Source organism: Corticium candelabrum, chromosome 20, assembly GCF_963422355.1.
Source record: "Corticium candelabrum chromosome 20, ooCorCand1.1, whole genome shotgun sequence".
NCBI classification, from domain to species: Eukaryota; Metazoa; Porifera; class Homoscleromorpha; order Homosclerophorida; family Plakinidae; genus Corticium; species Corticium candelabrum.
In genome coordinates, this window is record NC_085104.1 from 4,111,740 (window position 1) to 4,133,373 (window position 21,634).

The window sequence follows — 21,634 nt, forward strand, 5'->3', positions numbered from 1 at the left end:
AAGGGATCGGGTCAAATCCGAGTGTTTGGATAAAGATAATGGAGGGAGTGTTGTTACCAGTAATCAGTTATGAAAGTGAGACATAGAATCTATCATCTCGAAAAGTATGTGACAGAATCCACCAAGCTCGGAGAGGGGGCACAGACGAGGTCTAGAGATTCCTAGCCAAAGTTCATTGACAGAATTCTATGGCCCTACTTTCAAAGAAGCAAATACTTGTTTAATTAATTGACAGCATCTGTTGTTTCTTTGGAGAGTGTGTCATTCTGAGAATGAGATTGTCTCAAACATTCTTATCCAAACAGAAGCCCATGTGGAAAACAATTCTTGGAACCGGATTAGCATACCAGGCAGAAGAAATATGATGTCCATGCCATACAAAGAGTTTAAGAGTAGTTTGAGCCAATGACTGTTTGTAATTACTATAATCAATTTAGTTAGTGTTTTGTGCGTTTTCTTTATGGGTATATGTTCTGTTTGTGACTACGGAATCTGTCATGTAGTGTGTATGCCTTCGGAAACTGTACCACATGGATATGAGACAAAATACATATTATACATGAATAGAAATATATGTAGTGTTTCAGTTTGTGTAAAGTAGACAAGAACATTACACTGCTTAACAACACATGTTTGCAACTTTAATCAAATTCAATATTAATAAAACATCCATAGAACATGCAGCTACCAAAATCTAAGTAAACTACCTTACTCACAATTTCAGATTGCTCTATAACAACAAAATCTTTGTTTCAGTCACTGTTCGAATTTGATCAGGTTGAAAATTTTTGTACTTGTCTAAAGTGTAATTTTGATAATAAAAGACTGGATTGTGTCAAACCATCAACATTTTTTAAAGTACAAAAAGTATATGTCCATTCACTAGATAAATGTGTCCCAACAACTTAGTGTCACATTGATGTCTTTGATATGCAACTGTATATCCATTTTGTTGCTTAATCCTTTGAATACCCTTCTTTTCGTACACTTGACCTTTGATCTTATAACGTTGCATTTGATCGATCCAATCTGAGTCAGATATAACGCCTTGTTGAAATCAATATAAACATTCATTAATCCGATCAAGATATAGCAATGGAACAATTGTCTTATGGCAATGACCGCAATCAGTCATAGATTGATTTGGCAATTCAAACCTTGTACAATAGAAACAATAAATTCAACACATCACAAAATACCCACAAAACATTACATTTCATTTGAGCAATTCTTGCTAGCTTCACTGCAAATTCCTTGACCCACAATGGTGTATTATTGGTAATGGCAATAACTTTGGCATGCTATGAAACATCGTAACAGCAAATGCTACCTAGAGCAACTATATGTAAGGCACAGTAGTTGCACAAAATTGAAATTAGCATAATCTGACCTGACTGTTAATGTATCGAGTTCCATGAATGAATTTCTTTAGCTGACCATTTAGACTTTCAAACCAAAAGCAAGAGAAGTCCCACAGAGGTCCCCATCGCTTTACAACCGCTGGCATATGCCGTAACAAGTGCAAGTTTATAGTACAAAAATCAGATCCTAAATTCCAAATAATATTGAATTCAATTGCAATCATTATGTGTTTACATTCCAAAAATAGAGAGAGATTCAGCTTCTTTGCAAAAGTCTTTTAAGTATTGAGAAGTAGCTGTATAGTCTTCTTCTCCAATACTTTCTCCAGTGCAGGCCCGTAGCAAGCGGTCCGGCAGGTCCGGCATTCGCCCGACCACTTTTCAGAAACTGTAGTTTCAGCAGCGGCAGAATGGCGTAGACTTCCGGTTATATAGCTATAGATGATAAAATATATTATTTATTTTTTATTCTGTCTACGTTATCAGGCACAGAGAAATGTAATAATCACAGTGGACATTGATTATATTGTGAAAATTGAGATACATACCAGAAATAGCTGGTAGAATGCAGTGTAAGAGTAGAAGGGTTCGAAGTCACATCCGGGATTTGTCCTAAATGTTCCAAGTATGGCGACCAGCACATCGAAAGTCTTTCCTGATGATCAAGCCGTTCTAAACCAGCCTCACCAACCTCTGAACTTAGATTTTCCAAAGCGCCCCTTTGGGAAGAAGGCGGAGTTGCGTTGCTTCAGGCCATCTTGGTTTCATCAGTGGCCATTTCTTCACTACCACGAGGCTGACGACGTCGTGTTTTGTCACCTGTGCGTGAAAGCTTTGGCTCTCAAACCGATCAAGTCTTAACCGGATCCTGCTTTTGTTAGTACTCTAACACATACAGATGTAGGCTGTTGGTCTATAATTGTATTCATTGGTAAGGTTACTCGTAGATTTTCAAACTGGAAAGATGCAACCACAGGATTCAAAAACCACGTAAAGAGTGCGTGTCATCGTGAAGCAGTTGAAGTTCTTGTCACTCTTCCTGTCACAACCAGGGACGTTGGAGAACATATTTCTCATGAGCATGCTGTCCAGAAAGTCAACAGTCAACAAGCGCTTCTTCAAGTACTGTCGTCTGTGAGATTATTGAGTAAGCAGGATCTTGCTTTTAGAGGAGATGGAGATGAATCAGATGGTAATCTACAACAGCTGCTTTGTCTACAGCGTGAGAAACACCCTAACCTAGCTCACTGGCTGAAACGAAAGGAGATTGTCTACAAAAGTTCACAAATTCAAAATGAAATGATCAAAACATTGGGCCTCCAAGTGCTACGAAATATTGCCACAGACATACATAATTCCCCATTTGTAACGGTGAAGGCTGATGAAACTACTCATGTCTCCAACAGAGAGCAATTTACAGTCATCATTCGTAGAGTTTCAGAAGACTTGCAAGTGGATGAAGAGTTTATTGGACTTTACCAAACCTCAACTACTGATGCTGCAACCCTTGCAGGTTTAAACAAGGCCGTCTTCATAAGACTGAATGTGAGTATGAAAAAGCTTCGTGGACAGTGTTTTGATGGTGCCAGTGCTATGAGTGGCTATAGAACTGGTGTTGCTAAACGCGTTAATGATAGTGAGCCAAGAGTAGTCTTCGCCTACTGTTACGGTCATGCTTTAAATCTCGCTGCAAATGACACCCTAAAGCAATCAAAGTTGATGAAAGATGTACTAGACACAACTCGGGAAATCACAAAACTGATCAAATATTCCCCACGTAGGAAGGGAAAATTTATGAAGTTGAAGGAGAGCTCGCCAGCTAGTAGTACAGGTATCAGAGTACTCTGCCCTACTAGATGGACAGTGAGAGCTGATACGCTCTCAAGCATTATCAGTAACTATGAGGCATTGCAGAGTACATGGGAGGAGGCCCTTGCAATAACAAAGGACACAGAAGCCAAGGCCAGAATCCAAGGGGTGTCAGCCCAAATGGATATGTTTCAGTATTTGTATGGTATCATGCTAAGTGAAATGATACTAAGACACGCGGACAATCTGAGTAGAAATTTACAAAATAAGTCTTTGTCTGCAGAAGAAGGTCAACAAGTTGCTCAGATGACTGTTGATACAATCACATCACTTCAAAATGATGATGCCTTTGACCTGATGTGGGAGAAAGTGAGTAGGAAAGCCAGAACTTTGAATGTCAGTGAACCACAGCTACCCCGAAAGAGGAAATGCCTAGGAGGCTTTGCGAGGGTTCGTGTGAAGGGGACTTTCATGAGACCTCAAAAGAACACTATAGACAGTGCTATTATGAAGCACTCGATCTCATTATCAACTGTATTCAATCTCGATTTGATCAGCCTGGCTACAAAATATATCATTCTTTGGAGACACTCTTGATTAAGGCAGCCAAACCGCAGGAGTTAGAAGATGATCTGAAAGCGGTTTGTGCATTCTATAAAGATGACTTTGACCAGGAGATGTTGTATGCAGAACTTCAAACGTTTGGAGTTCACTTCCAACAAACGTATCAACTTCAATCAAAGGAGGCCAGCACAAAGATGACCATCTTTGACATAAAGTCTTATTTTCTCTCGTTGTCTCATGGTCAGAGGGTCCATTTAGCACAAGTGAAGCGCCTTTATCAACTTGTGTTGGTCATGCCAGCCACCAATGCGTCATCTGAAAGATAAGTTATTGCGCTGAGACGACTCAAAAGCTACCTTAGAACAACTATGATGCAAGAAAGGCTAAACTATCCCATGCTACTTTATGTTCACAAGAACAAGACAGATAAACTGGACCTGAAAGAAATTTTAAATGACTTTGTGGGAGAATCAGAGCACCGATCAAACATTTTTGCCAAGTTCTGATGCATGTCGACTTTAGGCATTTGGTGTGCGATGTGAGGTTCTGGCCATGTATTACGCTGGAATACAGTGTTCTGGAACAGTTTCTGTGAAGACTTGACTGCTTTCTAATTAAATGGTTGTACGATTTTGTTAATTGTTGTTGAGTGAAATGCTTTTGTCTCAGACATTAATATCAATCGCAGCATATAACTATTAATTTTATCTTTCGCCGGACCATTTTTTCATGCTTGCTACAGGCCTGTAGTGAGTCAGTGAGTAGATGCCGACAACAGAAGGAAGTGAATATAATACTACTCTGCCAAGACTCCTTGTAGTATTGGCAAAGAATAATGTAGAAGCCACGATCTCAGTTCATTTGCTACAAAATTTCCAACAACTGCATGTTACACAATTGATGCTGCATCACATGCAAACAAATCAAAACCGTTCCAAGACTTGTGTCCTGCAAAGATCTCGCCTTCCTACTCAAAAACTCTGAAATGCTAATTTTCAATAGACGACTATCCAGCTGCTGTACATGAAAGATGCAAGACTGAATTTATTAGCACCTAAAATCACGCAGCATGAAGTTAAAACTGCGTTGCTCAAATATTTGGAAGTACAACTCATACTTTTGTAACCAAGTTCAAACAAATGCTAATATCCTATCATCTAGCTGTCTATCTACCTCTCCCTCCTTCCACCACCCAGCCTTCCATTCAATTAGTTCATACATCCAACCACTCAGACACCTGATCAATAGTATGCTGCTACAAGCATAAGTGTTGCTTCATGATCGAATAATGTATTTGTCTGAGCCAGTAATCAATCATTTGCATCAAAGACAAGTGATGACTGGAAAAAAGTTGGTACATTCCGTGAGTAAACTTGAACAAAGCCTGAGAACTCGAGGAAGTCATCAGACAAGGAACGTAAACAAACACAGAAGGCTCTCACGGGTCAGAGTCAGGACATGCCCAACCCAGAGTGACAATATTGTGGTTTGAAACACGAACGAGGTGCAAATAAATGTGTCCTGCATACGGCAAAGAATGCACGTATTGCCCACAAGAGGAATCATTTTTCCACAAGAGGAATCGTTTTTCCACAAGAGGAATCATTTTGCTTGAATAGCACATCAAAGCGTCAGAGAGACACGTGACAGCGAATACATGTAGCTACCAACAGAGATAAGAACGAAGAAGATGATGAATGCCTGACTCTTACGCTGACTCCGCCTCAACAGGACGTTAGGTTATGCAATGCAGAGACAACTATCGGTGGAATTATCAGCGCCAGGTCTATGCCAATACGCACATCAATGGAAAAGGTGTCAAATTAAAGCTTGACACGGGTGCCACCTGCAACGTGCTTAAAAGGAATGGTGGTAGCAGAGTTAAACCATATGGCAAGTGCACAGTGAAAGTGACAAATCCTAGAATAGAGAAAACGTATGATATAGAATTTGTTGTGATACAAGATGCGCAAAATTCAATTTTAGGCTCAGCTACTGTGCAACAGATGGGTTTGTTAATTGTTCACCATGAGATGATTCAGAAACTAGCCACTGACAAAGAGGTTAAGCCAAGGAGCAAAGAGCACACATACACACACATACAATGCTGCAGAAGTATCATACAGTGTTTGAGAAGGCAGTTGGTCTTCTAGGAAATAATCTACATCTAGATGTTGAACGATCAGTGAAACCAGGCCAGATGCCAGTGAGGCGCATCCCAGTTGCTATTAAAGGAAAGTTGAAAGCAGAACTTGATCGTCTTGAGAAGCTTGGTGTACTTGAAAGAATTGATGAGCCTACAGAATGGGTATCGACTTTAGTAATTGTCAAGAAACGCAATGGCAGTTTGCGATTATGTTTGGATCCATAGCCATTAAATGCAGTTTGAAAAGGAGCAATTATATCAAATCCAAACGTTGGAAGATATCTTACCACAATTGGCTAATGCGAAAGTCTTCAGCGTTGCAGATGTCAGAAATGGGTACTGGCATGTTCCTCTTGATAGGAAGTCGCAAAAACTCACAACGTTTGGTACACCTTTTGGAAGATACGGTTGGCGACGAATGCCCTTTGGTATTTCAGTTGCACCAGAGCTATTTCAACAACGGTTACAAGAGGCCATTGAAAATCTAGATAGAGTGTTTGCAATGGCAAACGATATACTCATTGCAGGCAATGGCACTACCTATGCAGAAGCAGTTAAGGATCACGACAAGAAACTTGAGATGTTTTTGAACGATGTTCAGAAGAAACAGATTTGTCTGAACAAGGATAAGTTTCGATTGAAACTAATATCAGTAGTATATATGTGATATCTACTGACTGGTGAAGGAATTAAACCAGATTCTAAGAAGATAACAGCAATACATCAGATGCCGAAACCAACTGATTTTGCAAGAGTTAAACGCATGCTTGGTATGGTCACGTATTTGGCCAAATTTTTTTCACAACTGGATGCTATGTCAGAGCCTTTGAGAAAGCTTGAATGGTTGAATGGATTTTGACTTATGAACATGACAAAGTGATGGACAGTATCGAACAAAGCAATCACAGATTCCAATCCTCAACTACTGTATTGAATTCAGTCATGAAAGATGCCTTTGTAAAGCGTGCTACAGATTGTTTCAAACATGCTTCTTATATCAAGAAAATGCCAAAGTGGTAACACCATAGTCAGTTATGGGAAAGTCTTTTGTGTGACAAGGAGTCTGACAAAGATTTCTTGTCCTAAGATGTCTCTTGGCAATACTTTTCAGAGTTTAGAGACTTAGAACACAAAATTTGGAAGCAACCTTTTAGTCTTCATGTTGACATGACTCGTTCGACTCTTTTATGTCACAAACACTTTCAGTTAATTAAAGATATCAGTAAGACCAGACAATGCAGGCTTTGTTTTGTGGATGGGGTCAGTAATGCCCATTGGCAGTTGATGGGTTGGTATGCAGAACTACTGTCAATTTTAGTGAGTGAGGATTCTGCCGTTGGCTGTGCTAATATTTCTGAAACAGATTGGGTATGTGGTAATCAGTTAAATCTAAAACGTGATTTTTCTGCCCATCTCCCTCAGATACGAGCCATGGCCAGAGCTACTGTAGATGGTCTAAACAAGTTGAACAGTTATGGCCACATCATGTATCGTGATGTTATGTCTATGTATATAACAGTGGCGTTGTCGAGGATTGGTCAAAGTCAGAAATGTTTGCAGTAAACAACGGAGTGAAACAGGGCTACGTTCTAGCACCTACTCTTTTTAGCATTTTGTTTTCCGTGGTTTTAAATGATGCCTTCAAGAACATCCGTGAGGGTGTTCGAGTTGAGTTTAGAACTACTGAAGGTGTATTCAATCTCAGGCGCTTACAAGCCAAAACAAAGGTTTCTAAGAGTCTACTGAGAGAACTCTTGTTTGCTGACGATTGCGCATTAGTTGGTCACACATATGAAGACATTCAACACATTGTCAACTGTTTAGACAGATCAACTAAACGTTTTGGCTTGAGTATCAGCTTGAAAAAGACAGTGCTTTTTCAACCACGTCCAGGCTCAAACTAAAACCCTCCTCCAGTTATGATTGGTGATCACCCATTGTCTTATGTCAGCAATTTCAAGTATTTGGGTAGTTTCCTTTCAAATAATGCAACTGTTGATGCAGATGTCTCTCATAGGATATCAAAGGCCAGTGCTGCTTTTGGTAAATTGTACAACAGACTCTGGCAAGGCATGAAATCAAACTGACCACGAAGGTTGCAGTTTACAAAGCAGTACTCTTATCAGTTCTATTGTACGGATGCGAGTCATGGACCCTTCTTCGTCGTAACCTCAAAAGTTTGGAGAGTTTTCATCTGCGATGTCTTCGCCGCATATGTGGAATCCAGTGGATTGACTATGTACCCAACACAGAAGTGTTATCTCGTTGTAACATCAGTGGCATTGAATCTTTTGTTATGAAATGCCAATTTCGCTGGGCTGGTCACATGTCTCGAATGCCTAATGATAGAATTCCCAAACAACTCCTTTTTGGTCAACTGGAACAGGGCCATCGTCATCAAGGTGGTCCTAAATTACGTTATAAAGATTCTATCAAAGCTAATATGAAATCTTGTGGGATTGACTTCCTGCATTTTGAGAAACTATCCAGTGATAGAACAAACTGGAGATCTCTCTGCCATTCATCACTCCAACAGTTTGAAGAAAATCGTATTAGACATCTTCAAGCTCAACGTCAGAAACGGAAAGAACAAATTGTTCCTACCAACAAGTCATTTGTTTGCCAATCTTGTGGCAAGGAATGCCGTTCAAAAGCAGGTGTTAAATCCCACCAGAGACACAGAGGACACTAAAGAGAGTCATCACTGTTATCAGTAGACATGCCATCATCATGTATACACAGTATTATGGTGAAGAATGTGGCTGATTAAGTGGTCTAGAAAGTACCAAACTGTCCTCCTTTAGACGTTATCTTGAAACCCATTTATTTATTATTGGCCGGTACCACATTCATGCAGGTCCTCCAAGGTATGGTTATCTTATATAATCAAACCGTTTTTTACTTCCAAGGGTGCCTCAGTGTTATACTCAAATGTTAACCTTCACTCCTCAGAAATTATGAGAAATAGTTAAACAGCAATGTTCTTGTTTCCAGTCTCGGATAAATTTGATTACAGAAAGCTGTTTTCTGCTAAAGAAATGTCAATGTGTCATACTTTGAATAAGTTTAATCAACCAGAGTTGCTGACATTCTTTGACCAATTTGCTAAGTTGTCCTCTTCACGGACAGATGGCAAGAAACGTCTCAAACTGCAGATGTTGTTGGCCCTACTTTGTAATTTGGTTGATCGAAGGTCTTGTTTCCTTTAGACTCTTTTGGGACTTTTTGGTTATGCTAATGGTTTACGAGATTAGGGTTTTAATATCTGAGTTCGTTTGGGGTGTTTCCATCAATTCGTCATGCTCGAAACAATGGTAGTTACTGGGCAAGGAAACGTACAGTAGTTGATGAATTAGGTTGTTCTTCGTTCTGGAGAGTGACTGTAGATAATCTGGACTTCAAAATGGCGTTTGCTAAGAAGCTGTACAGTGATGGCTACCAGAAACGAATGCTAAACCTGATAACAGGCCAAGTGTCACATAGGGCAGCTGAAGCTGCATCCCGTTCAGAGTCCGACAGCAACGTTGAGGAAAGGATTTGCCGTTCTTTGGAAAGTTTGCAGAAAAGAATACTTCTGCCAGCAAAAAGAATGTGAAATGTCACAGTTCGTAAAGTTTGCATCTGCTTTGTTGTCTATAATAATCGACGAGAATAAGCTTTTATTAAAACCCTCTGACTATTCAACTTCCATCTTGCAAGAATTACACTCTGACGTGGAATGTTTCACTCCAACACATGGCGATGTCGTATATAGCCAACTGTGCAGAGAGTACACTCTTCTACTGTAGATTATGTAGCCTCGTATCTGTGTCAATTAAAGAAGGACATATGTGTTGGCCAGGAAGGATATTTTTCGTATGTAGTACTTGGTGGTGACAAGCAGATATATTCTATACTTAAGAACCTTAAGCCCAAGCACCTTGATGTCTATGGTTGGGTCTTTCCAGTTCCTGGTGACTGGCACTTTCTGAAAACAATGTCAGAGGTGTTGAGGAACTTGTTGTGGGATAGGGGCTTCCACGATTTAGCTGCTAAATGTGGCACGAAAAAGGATGTTACAAGATGGCAGGATATTCGCCGCATTCTTGTCTACTTGCTTGACGAACTTCTGAGGTCTGTACTGAGCCATCTCCAACAAAATGACCGTTCTATGTTTGCATGTGTTAGTAGTGACAAAAAAGCTTTTCAACAGCACTCTAGTGGGCTGTTTTTCCCAACTATTGGCACCAGATGTAATAAAGCGTGTGCATTCTGGCAAAAAGCTATTTATTATTTGACTGTCTACTTTGGCTACTATTTTGCTATTAGGAATGGAAATGTATTATTAAATTGGTTTCTGCGAAATTCGTGTTTAAAGTAAGCTGCAGAGCTTTTCTTTGCGTATGCTCGAGACAGATACGAGGTGTTGGTGGTGCAAACAATTAGTGATATTTTGACCTATCCAAATGACATTATAGCAAGTTTGAGCAGGGCCAGTGGACTGCATCTAAGTTGGGTGTGCCCTTTCACAATCAAGCCCTTGATCAGTTCCATGAAACTCAGATCAATCGAGGCCTCAAAGATGTCATATGTCGTCCATCGTATTTTAGGGCTGTTGAGTTGTGTGACTTTATGGCTTACCTACACTCTGTTGTCAGTAGCTTTTGTTCTACTGTAATACCAAATCTTTTTAAACGTTCAATTGTCAATGACAGTCTTCAGACAAGCATTGTATGTAAAGTTGTGAAAAATGCTTTCAACAACTTTAATGTAACTGATAAAATTGAGTTACACAATATTTTTAGTTCAAAAGCAAAAGGTCTTGACAAGGCGACCAGAACTGACCTATTACGTATACAGAGTGAGGGTCAGACAAGGTTTTGTTCATATGCTCGTCAGTATGCTCTTCAGTCTCCAACAGAACTTCCTGTTAAGCGACGTAGGCAAAAGCTCCGTACTTCTACTTTTCAGAGTACAATTTCTAAGGAGCGGGCCAAAGTCCAAAGAGTCACTAGATTGCTGACTAATGCCTGCTCACATGTAATTGAAAGCGGGGTAGTGCTTGCTCAGACTTGCCCATATTCCCTAGCTATTGCCACCGATTCAAGAGAGATACGCCAACGCCCCCAAGAGCTCTATTCGAGAGGCATTTGCTTCAGATCCTCAATTGTCTGGGTTACTATCAACATCGTGTCCTATCGTAGGTATTGACAAAGGCATGGATTTTGATTTTATCATCGACTTTTCCGTACTTTACATCAACCTCCACCTCCCCATGTTGAAAATTTGGACAGTTTTTCACACTTGGATTTTCACGTGGTGCTGGTCGTTTCACTCTAGTTACAGTCGCCATACCCCTATAACGATAACCTCTATAGCGATATTACCTTTATTACGATAGAAGCTGCTGAAACCAAAATTTCCCGATACCGTACAATACAAAACTTTACCTCTATAACGATACTTTTATAACGATATTACCCTTATTCCGATTTCTGCCGCTGAAACGAAACGCGTCTGTAGTAGTTGTATAATGATATTCATTGATATTAATTTGCTAAAAGTGCGCACAGTACTGCGAGGCACTTAAAAATGCTAGCTGCGCATGTGCATTGCAACAAACATAGAGTCAAGTGCTGCTGCGGGGGATGCGGAAGACCCAGAAGACACATAGACCCTCCTGTAATCACTGTTTGAGATGCCCGTTGCCATATTCAAGCCATTTCCACTTTCCTATCACAGAACTTAACTATACTAAAGAACAAGAAACTTCTGCAGGCAGCTGATGGAATCAAGTCTTCATTAGACAGAATGGTTACTTCTGTTCATCATCAACAAGCGACATTGAACCAGTGGATCGATGACTAGTGTACTGTAATTAATTAGGCTAAACAGTTGGAACATTTAAATGTCACTAAGTATAGTTTAAAGTAAGAACTTGTGCAGAGACAGTGGTTCAGATTGCATTACCTTTATAACAATATTACCCTTATAACGATATGTTAGCGTGAAACGAAGATATCGTTATAGGGGTAGGGTGACTGTATAGACAAGCCTCCGTATTTACCACCTCCCCGTGTTTTACTCCACCAGTCCAGGCAAAGGAAACTTGGTGTACCAGGTGGCACCACAGTTAGTGTAGAATTTCCGGGTTCAAGTGGGAAACTGCCTCATGGTAAAGAGTATGCCAGTTCTCTTCAGATTCTTAGTTTAAGTCGTAACTCATTGCTTATGTGACTGAAGCTTTTTTAACAATTTGTGTGGGAGAAGTTGGCTCCTTCCCAATCCATCTTAATTGACTCTCCATGACTTGAAAATCCTGTGCTAATAAAGCAAAACAGTCAGTCATATGCAAAACAACCTAACCAAAAGGGTGAAGGAGACCACGAAGTTTGGTTATATGCTGTCAAAAGTCTGTTTACAAACGTTGTACTTTATGCTTGTGGCACGGATATTTGGATGATTGGTCTGGCTCTGATTGAACTCGGGCATTTGCTCAGAAAGGTTGGGTATGTAGAGCTAAGAATAGTATCAGGAGTATGAAAGGTTAGTGAGGCAAGTAATTTTCTGCATGCCCATCCATTGCTGCAGACCATTAAGTATCCTGCTGCATGCCTTTTGACCGTTTACATCGTTAGCGGTACTGACTATGTCAGTTCCTTTTGGAGTTTCTCATCAAGCCGCTGTCCGTTCTTTTTTTAAAAATGCAAAGTTTATTTGTCATGATGACAGTCTTGCTGTATTCAAGCAAACTGCCGACAGTCTGTTGCAGTTTGAATATTTCTCCCTGCCTGCATGAGACAAATTCATTGCTTGTATATATTATGACCACCACAAGACGGTGTTTGGAAGCCAAACAGCATATGAATTATGTCTTTCCATTCGACAGCCTCCAATACAGCACGAAACCGCTCTTATACTTCAATGGTTAGGCTATTCAAAAACTCAACACCTCAAGATTTCAACAGTGCAGGAATGAGTCGATTTGGTAAGAAGGATTTCGTTTCATGACAGCTCAGGGGGACAGCGCCATGAAGTAAAAATGATGCCATCTTTGACAGCTTTGCACCAGCATATACTTCTTTGCACCAGCATATACTTCAGGCTCAGTATGTAGCACGGCTAGCTTACGAAAGTCCGTTTTACACATCCACTTTTGCTGACTGTGGTGGTTGTGGATGGTCATTTAGTGAGGAAGGTAAAATATCTGTTGTATGGGATACTGTTGATAGAGTTAAACTAGCAAGTATGATTGATATTAGTAGTTATAAGTGCAGTTGTCGAACTGGGTGTGTAGGAAGTCACGAAGGGTGTTAAGAGTTGTTTTAGAAATTTCAGATCCTGCACTGTTCGCTGTCGCTGCGGAGACAATTGTCAGAGCCCTCATAATAGAGGTGGAGTATGCACTCGTTGTAGTGCTCGTGTGCATGATGGGACAAATGAAACTTTGTGGGTTCAAGTACCACTCATTCACAGTGGTTCTGATTCTGGTGTTTTGCCTACACAAACAATTTTTGCTTACCCATCACAGTCACACGATGACCAGGATCATAGAGGGGGCAGACTGACACAAATATTGTGGATGAGGAGGAAGATCTAGGAGTCTGATGATCAGCCACAGATGTTATTGCCCGAAGTAATCCCTTCTTACAGTCATTTGGTGGATAGTGTGAGTAACTTATATCACGAAGGGAGCTCTACGGAAGACGAGGATTAGTTAACGTGTCCATAGCAATGGAGGCATATGGCTCAAGAGCAATGGTAAGAATATATATTTAAAACTTGCATTCAATAGTAATTGTACATAAAGAGGATCTACCTATTGATAATCTAAAATTTGTATTTATGTACTTAAAATTTATAATTTAAGTGTTAAGTTGTCAATCAGGTTACTATGACAGTCTTTAAGACTGAATAGTTTAACCTGAATAAAAAGTTTTGTTCATTCATTCATTCAAGTTGCCAACAGCGCTGCTGTCAGACCTTGATCCTCCTGGTGAGTAATATAAATTGTGATGTCATTGGAACTGCTGCATATCAACTTCAAGTTGCAGGTGGCTCAGGATAAGCTGGTTTATGGTCATCATACTCAACATCATAATCAGAAAACAATTGATGTCCACCATTCAAAGAACAGGCAGTATTGCAATGCTAATATCAATTTCATGTTGCATGATTCACTAGGGCTGGAATTTTAAGATTTCTATTAACCTGCTTCGGAGATCGGAAATGGGTGATTGTCACCTGTTCTTTTACCTGCGGTTGTACCCGTGACGTGATGTTTACGTGCTGTGCACCTAAACAGTATTTACTGTTATTAGCTAGATGTGATCAATAGAAGCTATATACTGTATATCTAGCATATTATATGCTCTAGCGTCCTATACGTCTAATTTTTCCCTTCTTTACGTCGTGTTCGCCAGTTTTTCATACATAGTAGCGTTCAAGCGTCTAATTTACTCTTGTAACTGTAGCTGAAGGTTGTTACGTTGTGAAGAGAACGTCGAAACACCTAAAGGAGTCCTTGTCGTGAAATCTTGCCATAGTAAGTAACCCAGCGTGAGTATTCACATTCGATAACAGCTATAAAGTCAAGGCAACCAATCGTTTTCGTTGATGTTTTGCGCTTTGAAATTGTCCTGGTACTTTTCAAAGATAGACTACGGTTTGTTCCGTGCACTGTAATGTGCCCACCACATCAGTATAAAATAGCATACATGTATGTACTATATGCACTGCACATATATGTATGCAATGACATTGCACGTACATGAAAGTTGGCTGTCATCAATACCGAGAAGGCCAACACCTCCGGGCTGGTAGTGGTAGGCGAGGGCACTCCTTCGGTTCCAGCAAAACTCGTAAAGCAAATACAGTCTGTTGATTTAGCCGAACTTCTACAGAACAACCTGGAGCTTCTGCGAAGGCTACAAGCGTCATCGGTTTCAAGAGCAAATGAGGCCGGTTATCATCGCCTGCGGCAGATGTCCTCGCTTGGCACATAGGTGCAGTGTTTTGCGGTTTACGCGGCTACTGTTCTGCGAGCAGCTCCAGGTCGTGCGCTCGATCTTATGGCTTACCTGCGGCTGATTGTGCACGAAGCTCAATGCCACTCGAGCACATGATGGTTACTCTACGACACGAGCTTCAGACAACTGGCTGCTCACTCGCCAGCGACCATCTGGCGTCGACTTCGCGCGGCGCTATACGCATCGACTATTCTGGCGATGGATCAGTCACTGGCCCACCGCAGCCTACGTTGTCTGAAGCCAAACCACAGCACCGCGGCATGCGCACTTTGCCTGCTGCAGAAAGCAAGCGAGCTGCAGGACGGAAACAACTCTCGTCACGACGCTTTTGGGCGCGAGGGAACAAAGTCAACGGCTCAACGGTTTCGCAAAATCCTATTTGTCGGAGGTTCAACTGGGGTTCCTGTAACGGAAATGGATGCTCAAACAGGCATGGTTGCCTGCGCTGCTGCCGTTCGGGTATAGCCTCGATGCATGCCCCGACACGCTCCAAACGCAGGCACCAAGTTTAAAGTCGCACCATCTCCCTGCAGAGGAAACGCGTCACAAGTAAAGTTGTCAAGTGCTTGAGCATGCTTACGTTTCCGCAGTCAACGAACGGGCAGCTTGTTGATGGTTATAGGCTTTTATACTGCCGCTTATCTAGGCCGCGCTCGGCTGAGCAGTGACGGATGTAGGCTATCACTATGTGGGTATATTAGCTGTTCCTTGTTGAGTTTAACATTCACTGAAAATTGCGCACGTGGTCTTTAGTTGCGACCGTTCTGTTTCCTTTACATCTTGTCGTTGTGCCTGCTAGAAAGCTCAGCCGTTTGCAACGTTTTGTTTGCAACGTTTTCGCCGGCAGGTACGGTTACATGAAAATCTGTCAACATTGAGAACTTGCCGTCCAGTGGACACTCGCAATCCAGAGGGCTCGAATCTTTCGTTCTACCCGTTAGTGCGGAAAGCTTGGTCTCGCGAGCTCGCTGCTCATCCAGACGCGTTTTTTCCGGGACTAAATATTGGATGGTTTGACGTAAGGTTTTCGGATCGGCTTTGACTACGCCCAAACATCCTGCAAATCGTCGCGTAGAAACATGTCGTTAGCGAAAGCCAATGCTGAAGCGATTGACAGTTATGTTGTACAAGAGCGTAAAGCAAGTCGTCTTGCAGGCCCTATGCAAACGCAGCTTGTTCACACGAAAGTCAGCCCACTAAATATAATTCCAAAATCACACCAACCCCGCTAGCGGCGCGTCATTGTCGACATATCCTCTCCACTGTCGGCTAGCGTCAACGAGGGCATCGACCGGGACGCGTGTGCGCTGTCCTATAGTAGAGATGTTGCGGCTCAGCACATTCTGTTTCCTGGGACGGGTATCTTGCTAGCAAAGCTCGATATTCAAAGCGCGTACCGTCATATCCTGGTCCATCCTTCGAACAGACATTTCGTTGCAATCCGCTGGAACGGAGAAGTATATAGTATATATCGCCGCGCCATGCACTTTGGCTTAAGGTCCGCTCCTAAGATTCTCTGCAGTTGCAGACACTTTGCTGTGGATCATACTCAATCGTGGGGTAAGCACCGGCGCTGTGGTGAATATAACATTAGCCAAAAAGAACGCCTCAGATCTGGGTCTGAAGAGAGAAAATCACTCGAGATCAGGTAATCGAGATAATATCATGTGAGTAATCCGTCTTCTTCGTTGTTTGCGAGAGTAGAGGTTGACAAGACAAAAACAACAATTTGCCAAAAGGAAGCCATATAATATGCCTATCGACAGAGATGACTTGTGTCTCAAACGGAGTTGTAGAAACGAGATGGCAACGAGATATGACCAAGAATAGGTGCGATTAGTATTCAGGTTCTACAGCAGCATCGTTATATGACGGATGCCAGAGGGACCCGCTCTACCTAGTTGCTATTCAGTAGGACTATGACGCTAGCGTAGCAGCTAGGTCTGGATGCAGCTATTTGGCAGAGAACGAGTGACCGAGATTAGGAAATAACCGAGATTAGCTCCGGGACTCTAAAGTTTTGTAATCTAATATATTTAATTTCTTCAGCGGTATATACAGAATGAAGCTACGTCAAACATACAGCACTGCTCAGAGTCGTAGCGAAACCTTTAGAGATGGGAGACTAAAGCCCAGTTCACAGGACGAAGCTGGCACGAGCGTCGTGCAAGCGTCCTGGACGCTGACGATGAGCGAGCGTCATCGTAACACTGTGAACATGTCAGCTGACGATGGGCGAGAGTCCACGACGCTGGGCGAGCTTCCACGACGCTGGAATAGAGAACATTTCTAATCGGACGTCCTAGCCGGAAGTGACCAAGCGTCCCATGACGTCACGTGCTCCGTTTCAACCAATCGAAAGTCAGTCACTGAACGTATCCGGAATATTCTATTCGTTCGCATGGCATCGATCATTGATTCGTCGATGGAAGTGTGTGCGTGGTTTTCCCTGCGTTTGGCAAGTTCAGTCAAAGGAGTACAAGGACATAATAATAATAATAATAATAATAATAATAATAATAATAATACCGGCGCTGTGGCCGAGTGGTTAGCGACAGTTGCTTTCTATCTTGACTACGTGGGTTTGAATCCACGCCGGTACAGTAATAATGAAACTTGTCCTTCTTTATCTTTCATTGTTGGTTCTTTTATGAAGGAATGAGACTTGTTTCACTCGTATGGGGAGCTTCTGTGGTCTGGCGAGGTTTGTGCCAATGTTGACTATACGGACTTGATCCGGGAATTCTGGATTCCCCGTATTGTAGTTGGCCTCTCCGTGACTATAGCTATGGCTTGAAAGAGCTGTGTCTGATCGCCGTGTGGACTGCACAGAGGCATGTACCTCACTGTGCTTACCTGCCGGGTCGGTGGGCGCCCAGTGGGGGTTAAGACCCCTCTGCACCCTCTGAAGGGTTGCACCGAGACATAATTAATGTCACCGCCGTGGCTTAGTGGTTAGCGACAATGGCTACCACTCCATGGTTTGGGGGTTCAAACCCCAGTGACGACAGTAAATTGTGAAACTTGTCTGTCTTTCTTTCTCATGTTTCTCTAGCTTTATCCATGAGACTATGACTCGTTTCAGTCGTTGGGGAGTTTCTGTGGTCTGGCGAACGGTCCGTTGTCGATGACGTCCAGTGCTTTCCTGGTGGTCGTTGATATCCACTAGGCGTGCTGTATCGAGTACGCGGTCACCGTGATGCCTGCAATCTGTATCGAATTGGCTAGTCATTGATCGCCGTATGGACTACATGGAAACATGTACCCCGCTGGGCTCACCTGCCGGGTTGGTGGGCGCCCAGATGGGGGTAAAGACCCCACTTGCCCATTATGGAGGGGCATAACGACACATAGAAATAACCCGGATATTGATGGAAGATGGACGTCTAGCTGTATCGCTCGTCTCAGAGCTAGCTGAGGAGCGCGTTCCTTGTCGGGAAACCAAAACAGGGCTCGAAAAGTCGGCATCTGGAATCACTGGACCTGTTCGGAAGACCAGGAATAGTTCTGGGCGTAGGGCGACTGTCGAACTATCTCTCGTGCGGCGTCTGATTTGAATTTGGCTTCAAATCCCGCTGACGAGACAACTGTGATGCCCACCGTTCCTAGCGAATCTTGTGTTTCGGCTAACAGGAACGGCAATGCAACAAGACGAAGGAAATGGACGCGACAAATGAATAGGGAAGTGATGTTTGTTATTACTACGTGCAGTTGTCATGCAAGTTCTCTGCTTTCAGAAAACCCATGCATCAGCTGTGGTGTGAACGAAATCCTTCTCTGGCTGACGTCTCTGAGCAGCGTTTGGCAGACCAGAAGCGATATCTCTTAACTTCTGGAAGTCTGACTGAATCAGAGTTGGAGGAGATTAAACGCGAGGCCGCACAGGATGGAAAGCCCGTCTCAGGTTTGTTATCTGTTACGACTGGTGTTTGTCTTGGTGTGCAGATGTCGGCGTTGGATGTGGTTTCTGCTCTATCAGCTGATAGATCAGTTGTCACGCCTTTGCTTGACAATGTGTCACCTTGCATGGCTTCAGTCAGGATGGCGCCTGCTGCATGTGGTGGAAAACCTGTCGTGTCAATGATGCAAGAGGATCATGAGTTTGCTAATCACTTGGAAGATGGCTCCCTTGTTCAGTCAGTCACTGTTCTCTCTAAGGACTGCTCATCTGCAAGAGATAGTGGTGATATCCTATCCGTAGATGACACTTTGGATTCAGTTCAGTGCAGTGCTGTTGGGGAATCACCATCCCCTTGTGACTCTGTGAGCTCTGATCTGATGACTACACATCCTAGTATAGCTTCTCGGCTAGAAAGGATGGAAACTTCTTCATCTCAACTCAGTCCAGACTGCTGCCAAACGGAGGATGGTCTTTCGCTTGATTGTGATGCTGCTGTGGACCCTGTACTTCGTCGAGAGTTTCTTGAGGAGTTGCAGAAAGTCAGGCAAGTTGCTATCTGTGAGAGACAATGCCTTCCAAGGATCTTTGTGAACAGTGGAACCCTGAAGCTTATTGGTGATCTTAACACGATCATCAGTTCGTTGAAGGATGAACCAGATATGAGTGAAATCAGTTACCTGGTATACTCTGCTGCTTTGCTAGTGTCCAAAAGGCGGGGCTTAAAGACGACGAAGTCAACCAATTCTCAAACACCGACATGGAGACGAAGGCTGGATATGGAGATTCTCACACTTCGACGTGCGATCTCACTGTTGCTGAAGGTTAGAAAGGGTTCATCGGGCATTCGTGTGTTACATGAACTCCGACGTCTTCGGCATCAGTTGGGCATTTCCTGTTCGGAGAGTTGTGAGGTCTCCATCAATCGATTGAAAATGAAACTTAAGTCCAAGGTCGAGCGGACCAGGAGGCTAGAGAAGAATCGTAAGAGACTTCGCCAGAATGGTTTGTTTCAACGAGATGCTGGACGGTTTTACAGAGAGCTGGATAAGCAGACTATCCAGGTCACTTCCACGCCATCCGAGTCTGAGATCGAACAGTATTGGGGTGGTATCCTAGAAACTGAGGTACATCACAATGAGTCTGCCTTCTGGCTGAGACGTCAAACCGATGGCGAGACGCACCGGAAAGATGAGCAGCAGTGGTTACCCATCTCAGACAATGAGGTCACATCGTGTCTCAAAAGGATGGGGAACTGGAAGTCTCCTGGTCCAGACAAGGTTTATGGTTTCTGGGTCAAGCGTATCACGTGTATTCACACTAATCTGACTCGTAACTACAACCTGCTGGTTCAGAATCCAGACTCTGTACCCGACTGGTTGTCTCAAAGAATAACTACTCTGATTCCTAAGAATGACAAGACTGACCAGGCCAAAAATTACCGGCCTATCACGTGTCTGTCTGTCTTCTATAAGACCCTCACCTCAGTCATCAGGCAGAGGATTGCAGGGCATTTGGATCAGAGAAACCTCATGGCTCCGGAGCACAAGGGTTGTCGACAGGAATCTTTTGGTGCAAAGGATCAGCTGTTGATCAACAAGCTGCTTACCGAAGACTGTAGGACCAGGCACAAGAGCTTGAGCATGGCTTGGGTGGACTACCAGAAAGCCTATGACAGCGTGCCACACAGTTGGTTGCTCCAATGCCTTCAGCTGCATAAGATCAGTCTAGTCTTGTGCGGGTTCCTGTCACGTGTGATGAAAAGTTGGAGGACATCGATGGTGCTTTCTTGCGGGAATAGTACTATCAAGACAAGGCTTATGCAGATCAGGAGGGGTATTTTCCAAGGTGACTCACTTTCTCCACTTTTCTTCTGTATGGCTCTCAATCCTCTGAGCAAGGGACTGAACAAAACCGGTTACGGCTACCGGATAACCACTGGGCATGGTGAGACTGCCAAACGTCAGCTTATCAGTCATCTACTTTACATGGATGATCTGAAGTTGTATGGCAGAAACTCTGATCAGTTGGATAGGTTGTTGCACACGGTTCGTACCTTCTCTGATGACATCCAGATGAAGTTTGGTCTGGACAAATGTGCTGTTGCACACTTTGTCAACGGCAGGCTATCTGGACACAACTCTGGAGTGACGGTAGGAAAAACGGACACCATCAAGTGTCTGGAACCGGGTCAAGTCTACAAGTACTTGGGTGTAGATGAGAGTAACGATATTCAGCACAGCATGATGCGGGGGAGAGACTCCGTCGTGAGTACTTCCGCAGAGTAAAGGTCGTTCTCCGGACTGAGTTGTATGGTCGGAACAAGATTCTAGCCATCAATGGGTTTGCACTACCGGTTCTCACTTACGGTTTTGGCGTCATTCATTGGGAGTGCACTGACCTGCAGCAGCTCGATCGACGGACCAGAAAGCTCCTCTCTATGCACGGTGTCCACCATCGTGCTGCAGACGTTGACCGACTGTACGCTCCTTGCAGTGATGGGGGAGGGGGTTACAACAGATTGAGTCGACATATCAATCTTGCATTGTGAGGCTGAACTGTTACCTTGCTGACAGTTCTGATCCTTTCATGCAGATGATACGGGAGTGTGACTCTGGAAAATCTTCACACTCGATCAAGCACATGGCTTGTCGGTTTACTGCACAGCTGCGAAGGAGTCTTGCTTCGGACGACAAGTCGCAGAGCTTGCACAGGAATGCATCCATCTCGGTTGAAGGTGGCTTCGAGCAAGCACCTGAAACAGATGCGAGACATTAACGTACGTGTTGCAGTTCTCTTCGTGTGCGGTCCTGGAGCGGGAAGCCTACGCACGGGCAGTATCGTCGTC

The 21,634-nt window shown here is 43.1% G+C and overlaps 1 protein-coding gene and 1 long non-coding RNA gene across 2 annotated transcripts; one reads left to right on the forward strand and one right to left on the reverse strand.

The window, feature by feature from the left end:
- Positions 1-640: 640 nt before the first annotated feature.
- LOC134195942 (uncharacterized) lies at positions 641-1,871 on the reverse strand. The gene is made up of 3 exons (XR_009972461.1): positions 1,391-1,871; positions 1,214-1,330; positions 641-1,157 (listed from the first exon to the last, which is right to left on the reverse strand). It is a non-coding gene; the product is annotated as an uncharacterized LOC134195942 (long non-coding RNA).
- A 117-nt stretch (positions 1,872-1,988) lies between these two features.
- LOC134195416 (uncharacterized) lies at positions 1,989-4,060 on the forward strand. Its single transcript, XM_062664439.1, has 3 exons — positions 1,989-2,215; positions 2,309-3,704; positions 3,773-4,060. Exons 1-3 carry the CDS (start codon positions 1,989-1,991, stop codon positions 4,058-4,060), a joined length of 1,911 nt encoding a protein of 636 aa, XP_062520423.1.
- The last annotated feature ends 17,574 nt before the right edge of the window (positions 4,061-21,634 follow it).

Bases quoted from the DNA above. Each gene is read 5' to 3' on its own strand.
- LOC134195416 (XM_062664439.1), top strand. From the start codon at position 1,989: ATGGCGACCAGCACATCGAAAGTCTTTCCTGATGATCAAGCCGTTCTA. The intron at 2,216-2,308 runs GTCTTAACCGGA...GGTTACTCGTAG, and splicing joins TTGGCTCTCAAACCGATCAA to ATTTTCAAACTGGAAAGATG. The intron at 3,705-3,772 runs GTATTCAATCTC...CTCTTGATTAAG, and splicing joins ACTCGATCTCATTATCAACT to GCAGCCAAACCGCAGGAGTT.